The sequence below is a fragment of the Larus michahellis genome, chromosome 2 (genome assembly GCF_964199755.1).
Source record: "Larus michahellis chromosome 2, bLarMic1.1, whole genome shotgun sequence".
Classification (NCBI taxonomy): domain Eukaryota; kingdom Metazoa; phylum Chordata; class Aves; order Charadriiformes; family Laridae; genus Larus; species Larus michahellis.
In genome coordinates this window covers 122,623,966-122,647,407 of record NC_133897.1, presented here as the reverse complement: position 1 = coordinate 122,647,407, position 23,442 = coordinate 122,623,966, and the positions used below count along the sequence as shown (strand labels likewise).

Here is a 23,442-nt window from a genome sequence, read left to right as displayed (position 1 = left end):
AGGTGATGCTTAGGTGACTGGAACTAATGGAGTGGAATGGATATGAGTGTCCTGTCAGCTGCAGGATTACAGAGGAAATCAGTATTACAGACAACAGAGGAAAGAACTTCCACCATTGTGAATACATTCATCACTACTAAGGGAATAAAAAAAATAAATACTGAGAAGCACCAAACCCTAAACATATTCACTTTCATATATGCTGTTTCTCTATTGAAAGCTGAAACAGATTATTTTTTTTTCTGAGACACGGAAAGGTTTGCTGTGTAACTTGCGTTTCAACATAGTAAAATAAAAAAAAAATATGAGTAAAACTTCCCACAAAAATAACAGAGAGAATGAGTATGTGTTTGTTTTAAAAGCCTTCATCACTTCGTTTCCTCAGGCAAATGTAATGTGTAAGGGTTACTTTTTATGTGAGAAATAAAATTCCTACTGGCTACTCTCTGAATGTACCAAATTTAATAGGAGGTGACAGTTATGCCGGTTTTCTTGCCATTGCTTTCCTATCAGAGCTTATCTTGTTAGACAGTGTCCTAAAGATACAGATCTAAGATTTCCAGAAGGCAAAAGAGAAAACAAAAAAAAAAAAAAGAGGGGTGGGGGGGAAAGAACATCAGAATACAAATAAAGTATTTTAAACTATGCACTCTATCATTCTATCTAAATATTCTTACGTATTAGTTTTGGACATTTTAAGTATTTCATCCAGGTAAAACTCGCCCACTAAAAAGGTAAGAAAAGTTTCATGCTGCAACTGACATTGACTCTACTGATGCACTATGAATACATTTAACCAACCGAAAAGCAATTCTATCCATGTTACTAAAATATGGTTAATGACAGCAAACATAAAAATAAAGCTGTAAAAACTATACAGATAGATGGCATGAAACTACCTCATGAAATTTACAGCACATTTTGATGCTTAGGTGAAAAGCCAGTATAAGTCACATTGATCCTCTTCACGTCAAAAGAGAAGTCCATAAACTTCACAACTCAGTTGTTTGCTCTGTTCCTCACTCACAGGATGATACACAGCATCACTCCCTTCAAATTAATAAGCAAGCAAAGACACAGAAAATTACTAAGAATCCTTCTTAGTAATTCTATCTCAGAAAGAAAGACCAGAATGTGTCTAATGCATGGAAGACCTGGAAAGAAATTCCCAAGAGGTATACAGGGAGTGATGAAGCTGGAAAAATTGTCAAAACAAAAGCCACTTTTAGTTCTATGAAAGCGAAATCTCCACAAAATGAAAAATGATGAAAGCTTTGGGTTTGTTTTTGGTTTGGATTTGGTTGTGGGGTTTTTTTGGGGAGGTGGAGGGATGGGGGGGTGTTGCTTGCTTGTTTGTTTGTTTTAAATGGAAGACTTATTCTTTCTTGTCAGAACAGACAATACAAGAGAACCTTAGGAGTCCTTGGGTGTTATGCAGTTTTTTCCTTCCAAAACTTGCACAATTATTTCACATCAGTTTTCATTAGTCTGAATCATTACATCATTGTGTAGAGAACAGAGTTCACTGGCACAATCCAGATCTACTGCTTAAATTGCTCTGAGAGCAGATATGGTAAGTCGTGTTTTTGAACTAAAGAAATACAGCCTTCTCATAGAATGTGTAAAGAGAGAATTCTTTTGTTAGCTGTCAGTGGGATTTTGCTATCTCTGTTAAATATATAATGGTTAGTGTCATAACAAAGATCAGCCATCATGTTATGGCATTTATCTTCATGAGTGAAGAGAGGAAGGGCTACTGTGATTTATTCTGTCTCTCCTCATGAGACGATTAATGTCATAAGAGATTAGTCTTCAGTACTGACTTGTACACAGAATAAAATAAAGGGCTGGAGTGGGAGGCTAGGCAGTTTTAATTGCCACAAGTTTGGAAGCCCACATTACTTACAGATGGCACAGTTGACAATTACTCATCTAAGATTTTCAAAAATAGGAGAATATTTTGTAGTTCACTAACTCATATCCATTTTGTGTCGTTTATTTGTTCAGTCCTTCTTATCAGTCTTTCCACACAGTCCTTTCCCCCATCTCGTCACCTAAGTCCACCCACGCTTGTCCTGTTAAACACATTACTTATTGCAGAACTGAAGTGCATGCTGGTGGTTTATAGATATATTTGGTAATATCTGTTTAAAGGTAATATGTGGTTAAATATCTATTTAACAACTATTACTAAGAAACATTTATCACAACACAGGCAGATTAGAAAGAAAATATAATGGCTCTGTATCTGTGTTTGTATTCATATATAAATACATAAACAAAGCTTGGGATAGAAGGAACAGCATTTCTCAAGTTTTGAGAAAAGTTACATGCTCACCTCTTTCCAGGAACCTTGTAAAATAATCTGACCATCCTAAATTTAAGTTAATAATTTTTCAAAAACCTATCACTTTGGAGAAATACACACAGAATATTTTGTTTACATGGTCCCCACTCCTTATGAAAGAAAATACTTCAGATAATACTGTGATGTAAAAAAAAAACATGATAAGCAAAAGTTCTGCTAAAAAGGAAAGAATTATTTTCCCCAAAAATGAAGTATTTTCTTAAATTCTCTTTTTCTAGATACTGCTAAATCATGCCAAGCTGGGTAAACTTTAATCCTTGATATAAAAGGTTTTTTTCTGTTAAAAACAGCAATTCTTTACAACTGGTTTACATCAAACAGAACACATTATTAAAAAGCTCTCACCACAAAGCATTATCTTTATCTAGGCTTCTCAAGTATTGGCTTAAACATTTTTATCAGGCTGTTAATCACATCTACATATAATGCGATCAGCAACCAAGAGCTGCCCTGACAGTGAGACCAGCCAGGTAACAGGGCAACATTATGGCAGGGAAGAAGTATAATGAAAGCTAAGGACATTTCTTATTGATAGGAGAGAAAAATCAATGGTTCCTCATCAGTACAACTGTCCACCAGCTGGATGCCAATTTCCCTTAGAGATTTAAACCAACAGGCCCAATCACTTGGCATAGGTAAACAAATTAAATACGACCTCTTGCCTATAAAGAAGAAAGGTGAACTGTGACTTCAAAACTGGAGTCTGTAAGGAGACAAAATGCTCATTGTTAAACCAACAGTTTGTAATCACATCTCAAACCAAAATACGGAACATGTCTTCCTCCTCCATGGGGGAAAAACCTGTTCAGGATAATCTGCAATTGTTGTGGAGGCTCCAAACTCCTGACCCTGCTTGAAGGCATTACTCTGAGCTACAAGACTGGCTGACCCCTTCAAGCCAAGCTGGGCAAGCACCGACCAGGTTACAGTGAGAAATGACCATCAGCCATACACATCATGCAAGTGCCATCATCGAACTCCATAATCACAACAAAGTAATTGGTCAACAGAGAGGAAACACAGAGGATTTTATAAAGGAATACAAATAGAGACTTCTTATAAAGCTAGGCTTCCTGTTCAAGACAAGCTTCTATTTTTAAGGGTCCAAGGGTCCTTAATATCACAGCATATTTCTTAACCAAAGACCCCTCACTATACATTAAACAGATTCAACTCTTACCAGGCAGGACAGTAACTGTAACACAAGTAAAGTAAACCAAGAGAGAGCAACACATGGCTGTTACACAGTATATTCAGTCATGGGTTTTATTCTTTTTCTATGAGCACCAACATACATACACATGAATTTTCCCAAAGTCATATCTCCTCAGCAAATGTAGCAATAAAATTTGTCACCTCCTAGGAAATGCTACTGGCAAATAAATTCAATGTCTATGGCGTTTAGGCACATCATTTCATATTTAATGTTTTAGAAGTGGATAATAATCTTCCATTTCCCTCCAAAAATAGCTAACAATAAATGGACAAGAAAAATTAAAACTGTTTTAAGTTACACTGCCTCAACTTGGGCTTCCAGTGTAACTACTGAACTCATACCGTACCTTTGAAACAAAGATAATTAGTAACGAAATTAGCCTTACAGTTCAAATCCAGGAATGCAATCTTCCTTTAACTGTGCCAGACAATCTCATCCAAAGACATAAAATTATATTTAGGACATTTACATGCTATGTCCTCAGAGGTTAAAACAGAAATAAACAAAGGTGTCCAGAATCACAACAAGAAAACTACCACAGTCTCATATTCAAACATCACATCAGAGAGACATTTGGACATGGGAGATTCTAGGAGATTTGTATTTTTTGCTGCTCTAGAAGTAACCTGGGCAAGACAATTTGAAACCAATTCTGAGAATTCTAATAGGAGATCTTACTACCAAATGGATGAGAAAATGTTTCAAATGGGTCTTTTCAGTTATTTCAAAGGGATTACTTATAATTTCAACAATACTCCTTTGGCTGAGATAACCCATAAGGGAACATGTTCTAAAAAATAAACAGAATGCAACATAATCAAAACATAGCATTTAATCTCCAAGACAAAGGCCCTGAACTTTTTGAGGAGAGAAGACAGAATTTTTTTATCTCGGTGTTTCATTGCGATTCTTATGCTACCAAAGTTTGAGAAGAATCCAAACTTTAAAGATGAAGGTTTTGGGACTTTAGCCAGTTATCTAATTAAGTGAAATGGTACGAAAATAAATAAACAAACAAATTAAATACAACTTTATCCTAGAATTCAGAAGGCATTTGGGTTTTTTTCCTGATTTCTTTCATTGTCAGTCGTAGATTTATTTTTTTTTTCCTTCCTTCAGTATATTTCCTATTGTGCTTCTCATTGTTACAAGAACACCTCCATCTCTTCTTCACCACTCCCAATATAGTACTACCATTTTCCTCCCCAGGGTTACATCAGTATCAGCCAGGCACACTGTCTTTTCACCACGTGACATTCCAGCAGACACAAACCCAGTTTCATTCTCTTCTACTAATCCCAGAAAATGTATGCAAGTACTAAAAGTAATAAGCTTCATAACTATTATTATGTATGTATGTAGCATGTAAAACCTTGGTTTTTTTCTGAACAGTAATCCTCAGAATGCTTTCCCCAGATCCCTTCCCTCCCTCTACACACCCATATTTTTCTATAAAATTAACTACAGCATTTAACAACACTTTAACTAACACATGAAGCTTCTTGCCATAACAGCTCTATAAATGCTGGTAACAGCATACAGGTGCAGTGATTTTTTTATTTTTTTAAAAACACTCATTCTCTTTGCAGCTCTTTCAGATGCGTTTCCCTATCACCATGCATATATACCGACCTCAGTTATCTAGGCAGACGCTTTTTAGATCTGGCTCAGAATGAAGACAGGAGCATTATTTTACTTTATTTAACATCACTTTTAATAGCTTGAAACATTCTCCTACAGCTCAGACACTAATATAATGACTTAGCACATGAAAATTACAGTATGAAACTGAGTCTGTCCTCATTAAGGATAGTTAAAATTGACTACTCAGACAAGAGATTTTCTTTTTTTGCTGTTTTTTAATTTAATGGAACTGTTAAAAGACTTTGAGAATTATAGGAAGATGGAATATTTTGATAATGTGTCAAACAATCTATCTCTAAGCAAAGTAGGTAATCCCACAAATTAATGGAGGCAGAAGTGTTCTCTTTTGCAACATACCAATTATTTCATTAATCTACAAGAAATTCTAACAGGTCCCTGAAAAAAAAAAAAAAAGCCAAAACAAAACACTTAGGCCATACTAATTTGAAAGATTATTTTAGATTTTTTTTGGTTCGTTGGTTGTTTTTTCTAAATAGATTAAAACATGATAAGACAATGCTTTTCTGATCTAACTTCTAAAATCCATAGAAAACATTTTTGATCAACTGCTTTGAATCTAATACTCCACAATTTTTTCTAGTTTCCCATCTTCTATTGAACTTCTTCAATCCGTAGTTCACAGAGCAGTCGAAAGACTACCGTTTTGGAGTCCGTGAAGCACAATAGCTCAAATGATTGCTCAGACACTGACTTTATCCTCAAGGCCTTTCACTCTGCCCACTCCTCCTATTACTTCTCTCTAACACTGTATCCTGAACCCTTCAGTCAGTCAAGCATCTGTTTGTTCACTTCTCTCACATTTATGATCTCTTTCATCGGAAAACTCCCCAGACAGCCGTATATGAGTTCTGCAGTCTCCTCCTCAAGCGCCACCACTGTTGTGGGCCTGGAGGCTAAATGAATAACCCACAATGGTTACAGGGAACATCAAACATTTACTGTGAAGGGCTGATCATAGCACAGGTACTCAGAAGTTCCTGTGGAGGTACTTAGTAAATTCAACAATCATCAGCAATGCATGTATACAGCATGCAGGAACTTGCACAGCCAGACTGATAAAAATCTCCAAATTTACCTCTGAAGCCACAGCCCTGTAGTTCTTAAGTGCTTCTACTACTCTAAAAAAGAGCATGTTTTAACATCACAACCACTTAGTGAGGCTCTTGTCGTTGTAACACTGTATCACACAGGGCAGGAAAGATCCTTCTTCATAAGATAGCTGCAATGTTCAAGGTAGGTTAAAGCAGTAATTTCATTTTCTTTCAGTATCTGCTCTTTGGGGGGCAGTCCTGTGCCCTAGAAACCACAGTATTTACTAAGCAGACTTTTAGTAAGGACAAGGAGCATTGGACCAAGACAAAGACATAGGTTGGTTATCATTGACAAGTTCCATTCAGACGTGTAGCCCACTTTCCAAAAGCAATAGAGAAACGGGCAGTGAGTCTGCTGATCTCTGAACACTGACTGGAGGAACAGCATTTTAGCACAAAGAATTTGTTTTGCAAGATGAAACAAACACACAACTTGGACCAACCCAAGAGCTGGGAGCAGTGCCCATTTCTTGCTATTGCTAACTGTCTACCCAAAGGATGCTGGGGCTCCTTCTGGGCAGACCGAATGACCCAGAGACATGGACTTGTTTCTGTGATTCTCCCAGTCAATCTCACAGGGCTGTAACCCAATACTTGACATATATATATATACACATATATAATATAATCTCAATCATGTGTATATATGATTTGGGCTGCTGTGTCAGGAATTCAAGGGACCATATCAAAACATTGAATCCTTATTCTGTCCTCCCATCGAATATTTTCTACTGAGATCCCTGGCAGAAGCTACTTCGGCTATTGCCCGGGAGGTCACTGTTGTGCTGTGATCTATATTCAAAGTTTCCAGGTGCACAGATGTACCAGGCAGAGTGAAATAAATCATCACAAGAATCCCCACAGTTATTTTAAAAGATCAGTAGCTTCATAAAACACAGCTCATGCTCTATACTACTGCTTCCCCTTTCTTTTCTACGATGGCCTGATGGACGCAAGCACCTGCTGAACTGTCCAGCCGTTCTGCTGACGTGTGCTTAACACACAGGAGATGTTTAATAATGCAACACAACTTGACAGCACAGCATCCCGGGAACAGGACAAAAGGAAGACAAGCAACCTGTTTGACAAGGATTGCTAATGTAGCAAAATCGGTTACACAGATTTTTATTATTCTTGGCCAAAAAATAGTTTGAAATGGAGAGACCTCAGTACAAGAACAATCCAGGCAAATGCTTGGTAGTCCCTGACATCTTCAGGAAGGTACACACTTGTGGAGCCATGGGTCATCTTGAAACCAGTAACAGAAAGTTATTAATATAGTAACTTCAACAGTAACTTATTTGACAATGTCTTTAACAGTGATTTACTGAGCTTATTCCACAGCTAGAGAGTGAGCCCCACTATGTTATTTTACTTTTTTTTTCTTTCTCAGAAGATGAGTGCTTGCAAGATGTCTCAAAAACCTGCACGATGAATGAAATGAATTATGAAATAGATTAGAATGCATTAAGCATACTGTTCTAAGTATGAACCTGCTGTAGCATTGCTACATCAAACTGCCAAAAAAAAATCCAACTAAGTCCAAAAAAGCCTCAAAAAAGCAGAGAATGTGAATGAACACCATTAAACGAATACAAAATTCTCAATCTGTACAAGAAAACTGATGTTTTCTGTCTAGTCACTGTCAGAAAGAAAGAGGTAACGATACATTTGAATTTTAAATCATTCCCATCGGACAACTTTTAATAATCATTTTATTCTCCTAGTTATCCCATTTTTTAAGTAGGATGTGAAATTACACAAAAAAAAAGACCAGGTTCTGGCAAAGGCCAGCAAAGTCCTAGCTCCTAGGGTAATGGAAGTCACCACATGATTTTATTGATTTCACAAAACTAAAACTAATTTGGGCATGTGTCTTATTTTCAAGTCTAAACAGACAAGGTGACCTTGAGGCCCCTTCCAACTTCATCTACTATCATTATCGGTTCTATGATTACCAAAGTCATCTCTAATGCTCTAATTAAGATGTTTTTCCCACTCTAAACACCGAATTCTAAAGAGGTTCTCATTGGTCTTACATGTTTAGAATTTCTAAATGACAGAAATGCCAAATAAGATGAAAGAAGCTGGTGTGATCAGAGTGTCATGATTTTGAGATCACTGCCAGAATCTTGGTCCAGAAGAATGACAGCACACTATGGCCAATAAGGGTCTATTTTCTCACATTACCCTTGCTAGGAAATAATGGCACATAAGTGTAGTGACATGGGATGTCACATGCTTCTCTGATAAAGCAATGCAAATAGATATCCCAGCAGCTGGTGGATAACTGGGAATTTTGAGACATAAAAAGAATTAACATTTATCCTAAAATAGACATCAATAGATGCATTGAAACATCTGGATGTGGAATTCGTTCAGTTTAAACCGATGGAACTGAAAGAAAAACAATCAAATCTGTTATCACTTAATGAAGTAAGTAAACCTCATCACCACAGGCTAGGCTAGACCAATCTATGCATATAGGAGGACAAGTTTTAAAACAGAGTAGGTAATGTGTGCCTTCTAAATAACTTTCTGATGCTCCAAAATCATGAACAATAAACTAGGACATGACCTGGAATGTCTTCTAGAGAACTATAGCCCAATCCTCTTAATAAGTCTGTGAATGCCCGTGATGATTCCAAAGCACACCCTGAACTGTGGTTGCCGATCTTGGCAAAGGTTGTCAGACAGAAACTGAACTCAATGACAATGAACTCAAGACAAAACAAGTCTCCTCAGACACCTGAGGTACAGGATGCCACATCAGACTCAGAACCTGCAATGTAACAGCTGGATCCCATATGTTAAAAACCTCAACTAAAAGGTTCTCTGATATTGAGAAAAGCTACATGCCAGGTTACACACAGACTTTGTCCTGCTGAGCTCAAGCCATTAAAGCAAGCTGAACTCTTCACATTTGAAGGATAAAAACACGAGATCCCCCCCCCAGTTTCCAGTTCCAATGCCAGAAACACCAAAGCTTGCTTAGACCAGAGTGAATGGTGCTGCTCTAGATCCCTCCACCAGTAAGTGCAGTCCCCAACCCCAATCAGTGCACTGAAACCAAAGAGGCTCTAGGAAGAAGGAATGCACTGCCAGATGGCTTATTAACTGTCACCTGATACTTATGATGTCTGTGCTAAAGTACCATAGTCATAAGTGGATATCTTTAGGTACTGGTCTGCTTAAGGTATGATATTCAGAGAGATGTAGGTCATTCCCCTCCTAAGATTAGCTGCAGATAAGAAGGCATCTCTCTATGCATTTTACATTCTCAGTAGGTACATCTCCTCCCAGGAAAGTAACTCTACCAATAGGAAACTATCTAGCAGGACATCACAAAGACAGAGTAGCCTCTGAGGGGTAGTACGTCAATGATTTGGGTTTCTTTGGGGTGGATGACTCTCATTCAAAGTTGATAAGAGATTAAATGGTCCCTTCCAACCCAAACTATTCTATGATGCTATTATATTTGATTCCTTCATCTGTAAGTTTCCCAAAAGGAGGATCTGATCAATTTCAACTGGAACCCATGGAATTGTAATGAAATAATTTTGACTAATCACACCTTCTCCCAGGTCCTGATAGCAGACATAGTGGAAAAAGAGGCCACTATTTAGTTACCGCTATTTACAGGGAATGCCAAGACTATCACCATGACACCCAGGAAAATAGAAAACATTTTGAAGCTTACAACATTTAAAAAAAAAACCTATTAGTCCAAGGCCAAGAGGTCTCCAAGGCCAAGAGGTCAAGTTTAGCAAATGACTCGCAAAGTGACTGTAATCCACTGGTCAGAGTATAAAGAACAAAGAAAGGCTCCGGCAGGAAGTACAGTGAGTTTCACTTTTCTCCTTGAGGAGAGCGTGCTACTGGTCCAGGCTAGGATGCTGCAATTACAGGGTCTGATCATGGGAATTGGTGAACTGGGCTAGCAGAACTGGAGCAACCTAGCTGTGAAGAGTGGGTAGTGGGAACTACTGGGTGTGGTTAGTGGAAACTACTTCACTATGATTCCACCAGTTCACGTGAAACTGACCAAATCTTGTTTGTGAGAAACTTGTCAACTGCTGGAAGAAGGAAAAACAGATTAGTTATTTCAACAGAAACATGAGTATGACAGGAAAATACTGGTTCTTCTACAGAGAAAGGTAAGCCAAGAGCCACTGGAAGCATTCACTGTTACAGTGAGCATTAAACCATACCTTAAGGCACTGAGAACACCATCTCATTGTTGAGGAATGCTCATATTTAGGTTCCTATAAGGGTTTTCTCCTATATTACCCTGCTTTGATAGAAGTAATATGACATTACTGAGAAAAGGTCCCATTCCTGGGTTGTGTTCCTGGCTTCCTAAAGGTCTGTGACGCCAAGGGTTAAAGGGCTGTCTCAAGAGTTAGAATCTCATTCCTCTCAATCTGCCCGATGAAAATGCAAAAGGTAGCTGAAATAGACTACATTTATATTTTACTTGCAGATTACCTTTTAAAATAAAAAATATTAAGCCACAATAATCTCTGTATTATTTCATACTAACAAAATAAAATACTGACACTTTAAACACAACCACAGACGGCAAAAAAAAAAAAAAATAAGTGCAGGCTCAACCTTGTCTAACAAGTACAAAAATTACTTTGAATAAAACAAATTGGAGGAAACCCTAGAGCAAACCAAAATAAAATATAGCTCTTCAAAGCAGCATTGATTGTGGATCAAAGGGAAAGGCCATCAAAACTTCCCAAGCCACAATGTTTCTGCATGTCTGAAAAAGAATTAACTCAGAACAAATATGGAAATAATAGTAGGTCTCTGTTAAGCCAACAACAAAGAAATCCTTAATACCATAAAACAAAGTTATGTCAAATCTCCCATTTTTAAAGATACATGAAGCTCTTTTCACACAATGCTTTAAAATGTTATTTATAGTAACAAAAGCAAAGACTTAAGATAAAAGTCAAAGGGATTATCATCAATAGTCTAGCTACACAGAAGTTACTCTAATTTTTTGTTTCACTTGTGGTTTTCAATATGAAGATGTAATGCAAAAATACTTCTATACCTCTATATGATCTGTTTCAACTCCACTATCTTAGCAAACCAGACAAAGCAACAACCAGCTTTTGGACAGCCAGACACATTAAATAGTAACATGCAAATTAACAATTCCAATGGGCTTTTGTTGATTTTCAGGGTTTTTTTCAGCATTGGTTTCCTTAATTAATTAGTATAATTTTCTTAAAGTTTACAGGAGCAAGAGAACAACTCTTAGTTAACAGCTGGATCCTGTCAGCAGACTAGTGCAAGAAATACAAGAATTAAGGTACGAAGATTACTCACCCAATACGCACACGTCATCTGAACCCTGAGGACTCTCCATAGCATTGTAAAGCACATAGTCTTCAGTAACATAAGAAAACCTTTCTTTCAGGATGAAATTTGGAGAAAAAAAAGCAAAAATACTGGAGAGAACATCCAATACACGAAGAACCCAACAAGCACTGCTGTTCTCATTCTTGCTTTATTGTCAACTCGTGTTAGAGAATTAACTGAACTGTGTTTCAAAACACCACTTACAGGAAAGAGAAGAGGCCAATAATAAGGGCAAGCTATTAATAAATAATCCTTTTAAAATGTTACCATAAATTATCACCCTTCATAGGCAGATGTTCTATGCTTCATACATATGCTGAGCTCTGCATTCCCAAAGTGGGCAGTCTCCACTCATTTTGTTCAGACCTCTCACCTTTTTACATCACAAATAACAAAGGATCGTGTCTGGCAGTCAAACGACAGAAGTTGGATCACTGCTACCTACTTAAAACTATTATCAGTTCTTGTGTGGCAGAGTATCCTTAGACATGTTTTGTTGTCAGCACACAGGGGATACTACAAAAAGTACTGCTTATAGTGCGTGGCTCTGTTAAGAAGCACTAAGGTGTGCATCTGCCAGCCTGAAAGTGCGTCCCAAGATGTCTGCTGCCTTCCAGGAGCTAAGGTCTGAGATGTTGCCAAGAGGGTGCCGCAACTTGTCAAGAGCTCGGACTACTAACCATTGCTACTGTTTCATGTGGGCATGAATGACACTGCAAGACAAAACCTTGGCAGAATCAAGGAAGACTACAAAGCCCTGGGGGTGCAAGCAAAAAGTATTGGTGCCCAATTTATCTTCTCTTCCATTTTACCAGTTAGAGGAAAGGGTGCACCCAGAAATAGAGGTATAATGCAAATCAACTTCTGTCTTTGTAGCTGGTGATATCATGAGGGTATTGGCTTTTATGACAACAGGACATTCTTCAATGCCTATAACCTGTTAGGGAGGGATGGGATCCACCTGTCCAGAAGACACAAGGGAATCTTTGGCAGCAGGCTGGCCAACTTGGTGAGGCTGGCTTTAAACTGTAGGACTTCAGGGGTGAGGTCCAAGGTGGCAACGCTCACGCCATTGCAACCCACTAGGGAATAAGCCAGGCCAACCTGAGCAGTGACAGCTGTTCCTTAGGTGCCTGCCAAGATAAGAAGCAGAAGACCAATCACCTCAAGTGTATATATACCAATACATGCAGCCTGGGAAACAAACAGGAGGAACTGGAGCTCTGTGCACAGTCAGAAAGTTATGATATCATAGGAATAATTGAAACATGGTGGGATAATTCACATGACTGGAAGATTGTGATGGATGGATATAGGCTGTTTCATAAGGACAGGCAGGGAAGAAGAGGAGGGGGAGCTGTGCTCTATGTTAAGGAGAACCTTGAATGTATAGAAGTCAACTACAGCAATTGTGGAAGCCCTATTGAATGCCTCTGGGTCAAGATCAGAAGGGTCATCTCCAAGAGGGATCTTACAGTAGGCATCTGCTACCAACCTCCAAACCAAGACGATAGGGCCAACGAAACAGTATTTGGGTCACTTAAGCAAGTTTCGGGTCAACAGAACCTGGTTCTTATGGATCACTTCAACTACCCAGACATTTGTTGGAACAACAATACAGCAGCTGAGATGTCATCCATTGAGTTCCTGGAATGTGTAGAGGACTGCTTTCTCATACAAATATTAGATGTGCCAACCAGGCACAATGAGGCAGTGCTAGACTTGCTACTCGGAAACCAAGAAAACCTGCTTTGTACTATCTCGGTTAGCAATAGCCTTGGCTGCAGTGACCACAATATTGTGGAGTTTGGGATTCTGCTGAGCACGCTGAAGGTTAGTACTAAGATAAAAGTTTTAGATTTTAGAAGAGCAAACTTCAGCTCACTCAGAGCTCAGTTGTGAGGGATTCCGTGGGAAGCCTCCGTGGAGCATAAAGGAGCTAGCAAGTGCTTCAAGAACAGTCTCCTGGAAGCACAAAAACAGTTCATCCCCTTTAAAGATAAGGGAAGTAGGCAGAGCAAGAGACCACCTTGGCTTAACTGCAAGCTTCTGAGTCTGCTCAAAACCAAGAGAGAAGTGTACCAGAGATGCAAAAGTGAGTGAACACCTGTTGAGAACTACAAGGGTATTGCCAGGGCATACAGAGATGCAATTAGAAAAGCAAAAGCTCAGCTCAAATTGAACTTGGCCAGAAATGTCAAAAACTACAAGAAAGGGTTCTTCAGGTACGTAAACAATAAGCAGAAACAGAAGGAAAATATTAGCCCACTGTTAAGCAGGTGAGGTGAATTAGTCAGCAACAACACTGAAAAGGCAGAGGTTTGCAACACTTTCTTTACCAGCACTGTTTGGCCCTAGGCCTCAGGAACAAAAATCCAGGCTGATGCAAACACAGACCCACCGTCAGTGAAGGAAGAGTAGGTATGCAAACTATTACAGGAGCTTGACCCCTACAAATTGATGGGCCCCGACATTATCCACCCAAGGATGTTAAGAGAGCTGGCTGACATTGAGGTCCCTCTCCATAATCTTTGAGAAGTTGTGGAGATCAGGGGACGTCCCAGAAGACTAGAAGAAGGCTAATGTCACCCCCATCTACAAGAAGGGCTTAAAGGAGGATCCTAGAAATTACAGGCCCATCAGTCTTACTTCAGTTCCTGGAAAAGTTACGGAATGAATCCTCCTGGGGTCTATCACAAGTCAAATGAAGCACATGATTGGGAAAAGCCAGCACAGATTCAGCAGGGGCAAATCGTGCTTGACAAACCTGATTGCCTTCTACGACAAAATAACCTGCTTGGTTGATATGGGGCGAGTGGTAGACATTGTCTACGTGGATTTCTCCAAGGCTTTTTACATGGTTCCCCACAGCCTCCTCCTAGGGAAACCGATGTGTTACAGTCTAGACAAGTGGTCTGTGTGGTGGGTGGGGAACTGGTTGACAGGCCTCACCTAGAGGGTGGTGGTAAATAGCTCCTTTCCAAACAGGCAACTGTCACAAGTGGGGTTCCCCAGAAATCGATATTGGGCCCAATGCTGTTTAATATCTTCATAAGTGATATGGATGATAGGATCAAGTGGACCCTGGTGAAGTCTGCCAATAATACCAAACTGAGTGGGGAAGTGGACACTTTGGGAGAGCCACACTGCAGGAAGACCTGGATAGGGTGGAAGGCTGGGCTAACAAGAATCTTATGAAGTTCAATATGGAAAAGTGTAAGGTCTTGCACCTGGGAAAATATAATCAAGGAGTGCAGCACTAGTTGGGATCTAACCAGCCGGGGAGCAGCTCTGTGGAAATGGGCCTGGGGGTCCTGGTGGCCAACAAGCTCAATATGAGTGAATAGTGTGCTGCAGCAGCAAAGCAAGCCAACAGGATGCTGGGTTGCATCAACAAGGGCATCACCAGCAGAGATAAAGAAGTCATTATGCCACTCTACTCAGAGCTTCTCAGGCCACACCTGGAATACTATGTTCAGTTTTGGACCCTGATGTGCAAAAGAGACGTGGACAGGCTGGAGAGGCTCCAGAGAAGAGCCACAAAGATGACCAAAGCATTGGAAAGCCTGCCATATGAGGAAAGGCTGAGAGAACTGGGTTTGTTCAACCTTGAAAAAAGAAGGCTTAGGGAAGACCTTACTGCCATATTCCAGTATTTAAAGGATGGATACAAAGAAGATGGAAACTACCTTTTTACAAGAAGTCACATGGAAAAGACGAGGGGTAATGTGTACAAATTAATCCTGGGAAGATTAGGATCGGTCACCAAAGGAAATTTTTTCACAGTGAGAACAATCAGCCATTGGAATAATCTCCCCAGGAAAGTGGTGGATTCACCAACATTGGACACTTTTAAGATTCAGCTGTACAGGGTTCTGGGCCTTCTTGTCTAGACCGTGCCGTTGCCAAGAAAGGTTGGACCAGACAATCCTTAAGGTGCCTTCCAACCTGGTATTCTATGATTCTATGATTTTTCATTTTGATATTTTTTATGCACTATCTTATGTCATTAAATTATTGAGGCAGAATTCACTATTTCAGTACTTCCAGCAGCTGCATGAGAGTCCTTGTAAGTTTAAGAACGGATGAAACTAAACGGATGTGAGTTTTTTCAACTGAAAGGAATCATTACAAATTGCTTAAACTACTCAAGTGTTTAACCTTTCTATTCAATTTTTATGAGTTCCACGTATGAGCAGAAAACAACAATATGGTTTCACCAAATGAGGATCAACTGAAAGACAGAGAAGAGACAGGATGTTTCTCCTCATTCCTTTAAATATTTTCTTTTGTTCTCTTTTTTTTAAGTGTTCCATCTTAGTTTATCAGACACAAAAAGCTGAAAACTGGTATGGAGATAATGCCCAGGTTGTACATAAGCATTGCTGTAGTGTGCTGCAAAGTACAAAGTGAGTTGACATATCGGGTCTACATCAAAGATATGCCCTTTGGCAGGTTGTAAAGACAGATTGCAATTTTGTCCATAAAAAAGTGTGTTCTACAAAATGGGTACTGTAACATGAACTGTTAGTGGTATGCCACCATTCCACTGATCCTGCACATGCGTTCATTTCTCAGGAATGCTTGTAAGCTGCGCTATGCCTTGCCCTAAGATAAGCAGACTTGCATGAGGAAAAAAGCAGCGTGTCGCAGACTGAAAGATTCTACTCTCTGCAGGAGGCTTCTTCCACAAAATGTAAGTTCCAATACAGGACATGCCAGTGGCTCCTGTTTTACTGCCTGTACCACATACACGGTATGTACGGCAAGAGCTGAATATAATGGGAGTCCTTTCCTGCTTATGTTTTAAAAATTAAGGGAACAGCTTGAAAAAACACTGCATTGCAGGAACTTAAGTTTTCAAAGACCCTTTAATAAAATACCAAGAAAGAGCAAATGCAACACTGTCAGTTTGGAGCCTCACGACTTGGACTTACACATTACAATGTATTTCAAGACTATCATGTAATGTATTTTTCTAAAGTATTTCTGCTTCTTTCATTATGAATGTGGGAAATGGAAAGCTGTGTAATGATTTCAGGCTCAAGTCCAGTTTTTGTACTCCTTTTTATCCATAACTATTACATGGTACATTATGAGTTTCAATATAGATTGAATATAGAGACATGACCATATCCATTTCTCTCATAATTACTGTGAGAGAAATAGTAATAGAGAGTGAATGAGGCAAAAGTGTAGCCACAGAAGGAAGATGATTTTATGACTATGAAACAGAACTACTACGGAGACGCTGCTGGTACCATAACTGCCTCTCCCACAGATTTCCTGCACAGCTTTGAGTAAGGTACTTAATCTTTGCATGCCTCAACTCTGCATGGGTAAAGCAGAGGTCAAAATACTTAACTTCATAGGCATGTTATAAGTATAGAAACATTTGAGTTTGGGAAGCTACTGGGTGTTGCTAATAATAGCTATGTATGTACAATTGAAACATAAAAGAAAAATATATTTTAGCACAGAGTTTGAAAGCTTTGTACAAAATTAAGTATGGCACCTCACATCAAACAAAGCAAATAAAAAATCAGCAGCTCTAGTGAGTGAACTTGAAGTACTTGGGAAACTGGCACGCAAGTATGTAATTTAAAGTCTAGATTGTAATATATAGACATGCACAACAGAGGGGAAAAAGCAATGCCAGCAATGTTACCTCTGTCATTTCATACTTTTTAGCATTTCATTTTGAAAGCCCAATATTGTTGTAATGTAAGGGCTTCTGTAGAAAATTTAACACGTAAATATCCATACATTTGCTGTATGTGTTAATTCAACCTCTTGTTCCTAAAAATAATTCCACGGCACACAATTTTACAACATATTGATCTAGGTAACTCATGAGTCGTTTTTTGTGAGTAGATATCAATCACTTCATTGTTTACTTGGCGTTGGAAAGAAATTGATTTAATCAAACCTTGCAGTACATTATTGATGTATCCCAAGAAAACGAAGTCATAATGAACCATCAGGGTCCTAACATAAAACACTGTAAGGAGTGGCAATTTTGGCTTCAGTCTTTCATTGTGATTTGCAAACATATGTCACTACACAAGTAAAGCCCTGTGCAAGACTGTAGCTGGTCTGAGCTGCACTAGGTATCATTCACATAATAGACTTGGGACAAGTTCTCCATAACTTGTCAACGCCATAAGGCTCGACAAAACCACACCATGGACCTTGTGTATCTCCACCATTTATATACAGAAGTGTATCATTTTTACTTGACTTTAGCAAATTGTGACCCTTCTAGGAGAAGCGTGAGGTGATGTGACATCATGAAAATAAGAGACAGTCTTAGCCCTTCTCCTCAGCACTGGCTCAGCCTTTGTTCTCCAGAAGCTTTAAACTTTTCCATACATTGGACCACAAGGGAATAGCAATTTTACTCGATACACAATAAAATTCCTTTATGCACATTTGTCAAACAAAACACAGCTTATAATGGCAACTGCAGCAGCAACTTGAAAAAGTTAGAATAGCATTTAACATATTTTATAGACTTTGAATACATGTTGCCAGTTTAAAGCATGGAGAAACAAGTACTGTAGCAACACACACTGCCAAAATTATTTTGGCAAAGGTGAGCATTTTACTGCAGTTAAACTTTTGTTACAATCGTCAGAAATAAGAGAGGACAATAATGACACTGCATCAGAATGTCTTCACTGAAGCAGCATCATTACAAGATGTTGTAGGACGTACAATGAGCCATATGAGAATTTAGCACTGACCACAAATATGAGAATACCTTGGTACAGCTTACAGAGACATCTATAGGTAGTGTCTGTCTAATACCTTATAATTATTTACGTAGGAGAGAGAGGCTGAACTTCCTATGAAGGAATTCATACCACAAGGTGAAAACATTTTTACAAGAAATGTGCTTTACAACTAAACAAGTAATAGTAATAAGATATCAATACCCGTTACCAAAAACAGACGCACCATTAGCACAGACGTGTTACTTAAGCAAGTAAGTTCGGATCAGAGATGTATAAAAGACAAAATTAGTGCAGATACAAAAGGCAATAACCAGCAGCCTGTCTTTCTAGCTTTGTCATCTTTCTACACACCCAACTGAAGCTGAACCAGACCCAACTTTGCAGAAGACACACATACGAACGTGTACAATCATACATGCTGTATTGAGCATAACTATTTGTTGTAAAATTCCTAGAATGCAGAGAACCCGTACATACTCTGAAACTGAAAAACAACATAAACAATGCAGTCTATTACACTTAGCAAACAATAATACGGAATCATGAAAACAGATACAGTAGGGTAAGGGTGACAGTTTCTTAATGAAGTGGGAATGGACTAGGTCTCCAGAGCCACAGAGCCGTTCCAGAAGCGGGTTCGATTGCCCTGGATATTTCTCTGCTGAGTGGGGGAAGTAGAGAGGGTGAAGGGAAATCCCAGGACAGAGTTCTCTCTAACGTTCTCGCCCCTCACCCTCCTATCCGCACTAAAGGGATGAAAAGGCAATTCCCAGATATTTCACTTTTCTCTAGAATTAAAAGGAGAGATTTTCGTGGGATATCTGATGCATGAACTTGCAGAGATAGAAACAATCCCTGGGTATTCACACACACACACATGCAAAAAGAAGAAAAGAATAGGCATTTCCTCACACATACACCGAAGAAGGGATGTAGCTATTTCTCCTCTGCAGGCGGGGACGGGAGGAGAGCGGGGGGCTGCCTCTACCGCCAGCTCGGGCTCAGCCACGCTCGGAGCGGGCTGCCCCGGCCCCGCCGGGGGGAGGCAGCCCCTCACCAGCACCCCCGTACACACACACCCCGAGGCACGCCCGAGCCCCCCTCACGCTGGGGCACCCCGGCCTCTCCCGTCACGCACCAACTCGCACACGCATAAGCTCCCTCCCGCAAATCCTCGCACACGCACTCCCGCACCCTCCCTCTCACACGCACTCCCGCACACGCACCCTCTCACACTCACGCTCCCTCACACTCCCACCCCCTAACACTCACTGCCTCACACTCACACCCCCACTCCCTCACGCTCACACAGGCACCCCCTCACGCTCACACTCCCCCACACTCGGTCACACTCACAGGCACCCCCTCACGCTCACCCACTCCCTTCACACACACAGGCACCCCCTCACACCCACAGTCCCGCACACTCACAGGCACCCCCTCGCACTCACACACTCCCTCACACACGCAAGCACCCCCTCACATACACTTCCCCTCACACACTCCCTCCGCTCACACACACACAGGCACCCCCTCCCATACTCCCCTCACACGCCCCTAGGCACCCCCTCCCACACACTCCCCTCACGCACTCACACTCCCCTCACACTCACAGGCACCCCCTCACACACACTCATACTCCCTCTCACACTCTCCCTCAGTCTCCCTCACACACACACACTCTTCCCCCCTCCCTTCCTCTCTCCCTCCCTCCCTCCCTCACACGCACGCTCGCCCCAACGGCCCCAACCGCCGGCAACAAAGCGGCGGGCAGCGCGCCGGGCTGGCGGCGGCGGGACGCGCGCGCCGCGCGCGCGCGCACACACACTCTCACACGCACACACACACACACATACACCCGCACGCACACATACACACAATGCTGCCGCGGCACCTACCAGGCGGGCAGCCTCGGCCCAGGTGCGGTCCTTCTTCTTCCTCTTGTCTTTCATGTTTGCATCTCATTGAGGTGGTTCGGGGGGGGGGGCGGGGGGAGGGCGGACCGGGGGGGCGGGGGGGCCCGGAGGGGTTCCGCACGGACAATGATACGGTGACACCGAGCTCTGGAGCCCCCGGGGCGGGAGGGGCGGGGGAGGAGGAGGAGGAGGAGGAAGAGAAGGAGGAGGAGGAGGAGGAGGAGGAGGGGAGAGGGGGCCGGGCCGGCTCGGCTCCCCGCAGCGGCGGCAGCGGCACAGCTGACAGCTTGAGGGATGCTCCGCTACGCTCACAACAATGCACTATGACGTCACGCGGGGGAATGGCGCCCGCACCAAACATCCCCGCGGCGGCGGCGGCGGCCGCCCTCGCGAGGAGGCCGCCCGAGAGCGTTCCCGCCGCCGAAGCCTCGCGAGAGCGGCCGCGGCGCCGCGCTCCCCCCCGCCAGCGGGGCCGGGGTCGGCGGGGAGGGGAGGGGAGGGGAGCGCGGCGGGCGGGCGGGCGGCGGGGCCGCACTACAACTCCCGTGGTGCAGCGCGGCGGGCGGGGCGTCTCCCCGGGGGACGCGGCTCTGAGGGCGCTGCCGGGGCGGGGGCGAGGGCGGCCGGCCGGCGGTGGCGGCGGTTGTTCTCGTTGGCGCCGGGGTTGCGGTGGGGTCTCTTGCGCCGCCCGCAGCTTTCCCCTGTTTCACCCCGAGAGCGCGTTCGGTAAACCCAGACGAAAATAGGGCCCGGTCGTCGTTCAACCCCCCACGGCGGGCGACCTCCTCGCTGGCGCTTACTTACTGCTGGGGCTGCCCGGGGCGGCGGTGGCCGCGGCGGTCGCCGGCCGTGCCCTCCTCGCTTGGTGCCGACCCTCGGTTGGTGCCGAAATCCGGCAAACCAGACCCCGGCCGGGTCGGTGCCAGCTCGGAGGGGTCCCGCGGCGGCGGCGTTTCAACTCCTCTTCGTGTCGGAACAGGAAAGAACATCTTGTTCCAGTGTAATCAAAGGAGTTGGATGTGCTGCGCCCGTGGAACTGCTGGAGGATGTTTTCTTTTATTGGATGACCCAGGATTGAGATACCCACCAAAGGCAGAGCGAAGGACTTGGCGCACCTTTCCGAATTGCAGGATATTGTGATGTGGGTTTTCTCCCCTGCTTCCTCCCTCCCCCAATTATTAAAATACATTTGGAATACTACCGAAACATATTTGGCATTTGTTGATCAGACTGAAGTGAGTTAGAAGTTACTCAAGCTTTTGTGTTCTCCATCTGTTCAGTCCCTGCTCCCTCCGTCATCCTATTCCCAGCAGTACCCCTGTTGCGCCTTGCCTTCTTGCCTTTGGTAACATTAAACCTTATTTTCCCACAAATGTACAGTTTACTGGGGGGGGAAAAAAAATCATTCCCAGCTACCGCAATGCTCAGTCTGTTTTATCTAGAAAAGGGCTGGGGGCAGTCCCCGAGGAAGCAGAAGCAGCGACCTGATAGCATTCGCAAAACTCTCTCAAAGAGCCCTCAGATGGGGTACGGTGTTCCAGCTGCAGATGCATCTCGCTTTTCCTCCTCATCTTTATGCTCTAATTGGAAATGATACATGGAAAATAACTCTTTACCACGACATGTTTCCAGATTTCATAGTTCGTTCCCACTTCAATGAAAATACAAATATTAATGAAAAAAAAATTCTATTAAAACAGCTGCTTCTAAATTTCATTTTGATTCCAGACTGTATAATATTGATCAGAGGATTTGAGTATGCCTCAGAAATGTTATTGAGAAAAATGTTGTTGCAACTGGATTATTTCAGGTTCAACGGGTAGGCTGTGTAAAAATTTTTACAATCATCCAGTTGTCGAAACAGCTACATATTCATTTGTTATTTACTGAATAACTTTATCACTTTAGTAACATTTAGAAGGGAAATGTTTGCTATTACGATCACTTCTTTGTCTATGTTTTGTTTCGTTGACTTTGCTTTCTGCCTTTTATGTCTCTGTCCTACTTCCTTTTTCTTTCTTTTGTGTTTCTTTGCCTTTAGTAACTTTCCGTTCCTACACCATATAGGCTTCATTTGCATCTCATCCCCCATGCTAGAAGTCTACATCTTTAGTAATTTAAGTACCTCATTAAAACTGCCTTCGAAATACCATAATTGTTTTCAGTATTGAAACTACAACAAAACAAAAAAGCATAGGGAAGTTTATCAGTCACTCCCATCAGAAGTGGCTGTTTCAAGACTGAAACAAATGTTCTGCATTAGTTCCCCATCTGTTCACAGGTAGATGATGATCTGGTGGTTGATCCAGTTGCTTCACATGCATAGCATGAACTGAACCTCTGTTACTCAGGAGAGCTCTGGTGTTGCAGTATTGGTGATGGACAGAGGAGGACATTTGTCAGGTAAAGAGAAGTTCAGGGACCCTGTAAAGCTAATCTGACTTTGAGGGGTTTTTTGTTGGTTTGATTGGTTTGTGCTATTGTTCACAGCAGTCAGGATCGCACTTTCATCTGGTATTTCTATGGACACATGGAATAATCTTTGTAGTTACGCATCCTTTCTGTTCAGCTGGTGAAGAAATTGAACCAGTGTCTGTGCTGCCATTTAATTCATTTGCATCATTTCTACCAAGTCCAGGTGCTCCTAAGTTCCTTCTGTTGTTCACATGCAAGTAGTTGGAAATCATATAGTTAATGGCACTGACTTTGCTGCAGAAAGAAAACCATTTATGCTGTTTGCTGTATCAGAGCTGAGAGACAGTGTGCATTCTGTATGCTTTCCTGATGAAAAAAAAAAAAAAAAAAGAATCTGTGCTCCTGAAAGGAAAGATTAGTTTTCTGTAATGAAAGTTTTATCTGAATCCTATAAAGATTGTCAGCATACAGAAAAACCAAGTGACTCAACAGAACAATACACTGCTGCTTTAAGGGAGTGAAAAATCATGCCTAAGTCTGGAAGCACAACAGAAAAAGGTCAAGTTCAGCTTATGGAAGAAAGCATTTCCTATTGATTATAGATAGTATTTACTGCATGAATTGGATCTGACACTACAGGAGATCTTAACTGTTGCTA

At 41.7% G+C, this 23,442-nt stretch overlaps 1 protein-coding gene across 1 annotated transcript in view; it reads right to left on the bottom strand.

Annotated features, from left to right (window-relative positions):
- The window catches only part of ASXL3 (ASXL transcriptional regulator 3), a 136,903-nt gene extending 116,180 nt beyond the window's left edge, over window positions 1–20,723 (bottom strand). Inside the window, exon 1 of the mRNA XM_074576924.1 lies at window positions 20,352–20,723. Coding sequence (XP_074433025.1) covers window positions 20,352–20,405 — 54 coding nt within the window. The 5' untranslated portion in view covers window positions 20,406–20,723. The remainder of the gene's footprint in view (window positions 1–20,351) is intronic.
- Between the last annotated feature and the right edge of the window lie 2,719 nt (window positions 20,724–23,442).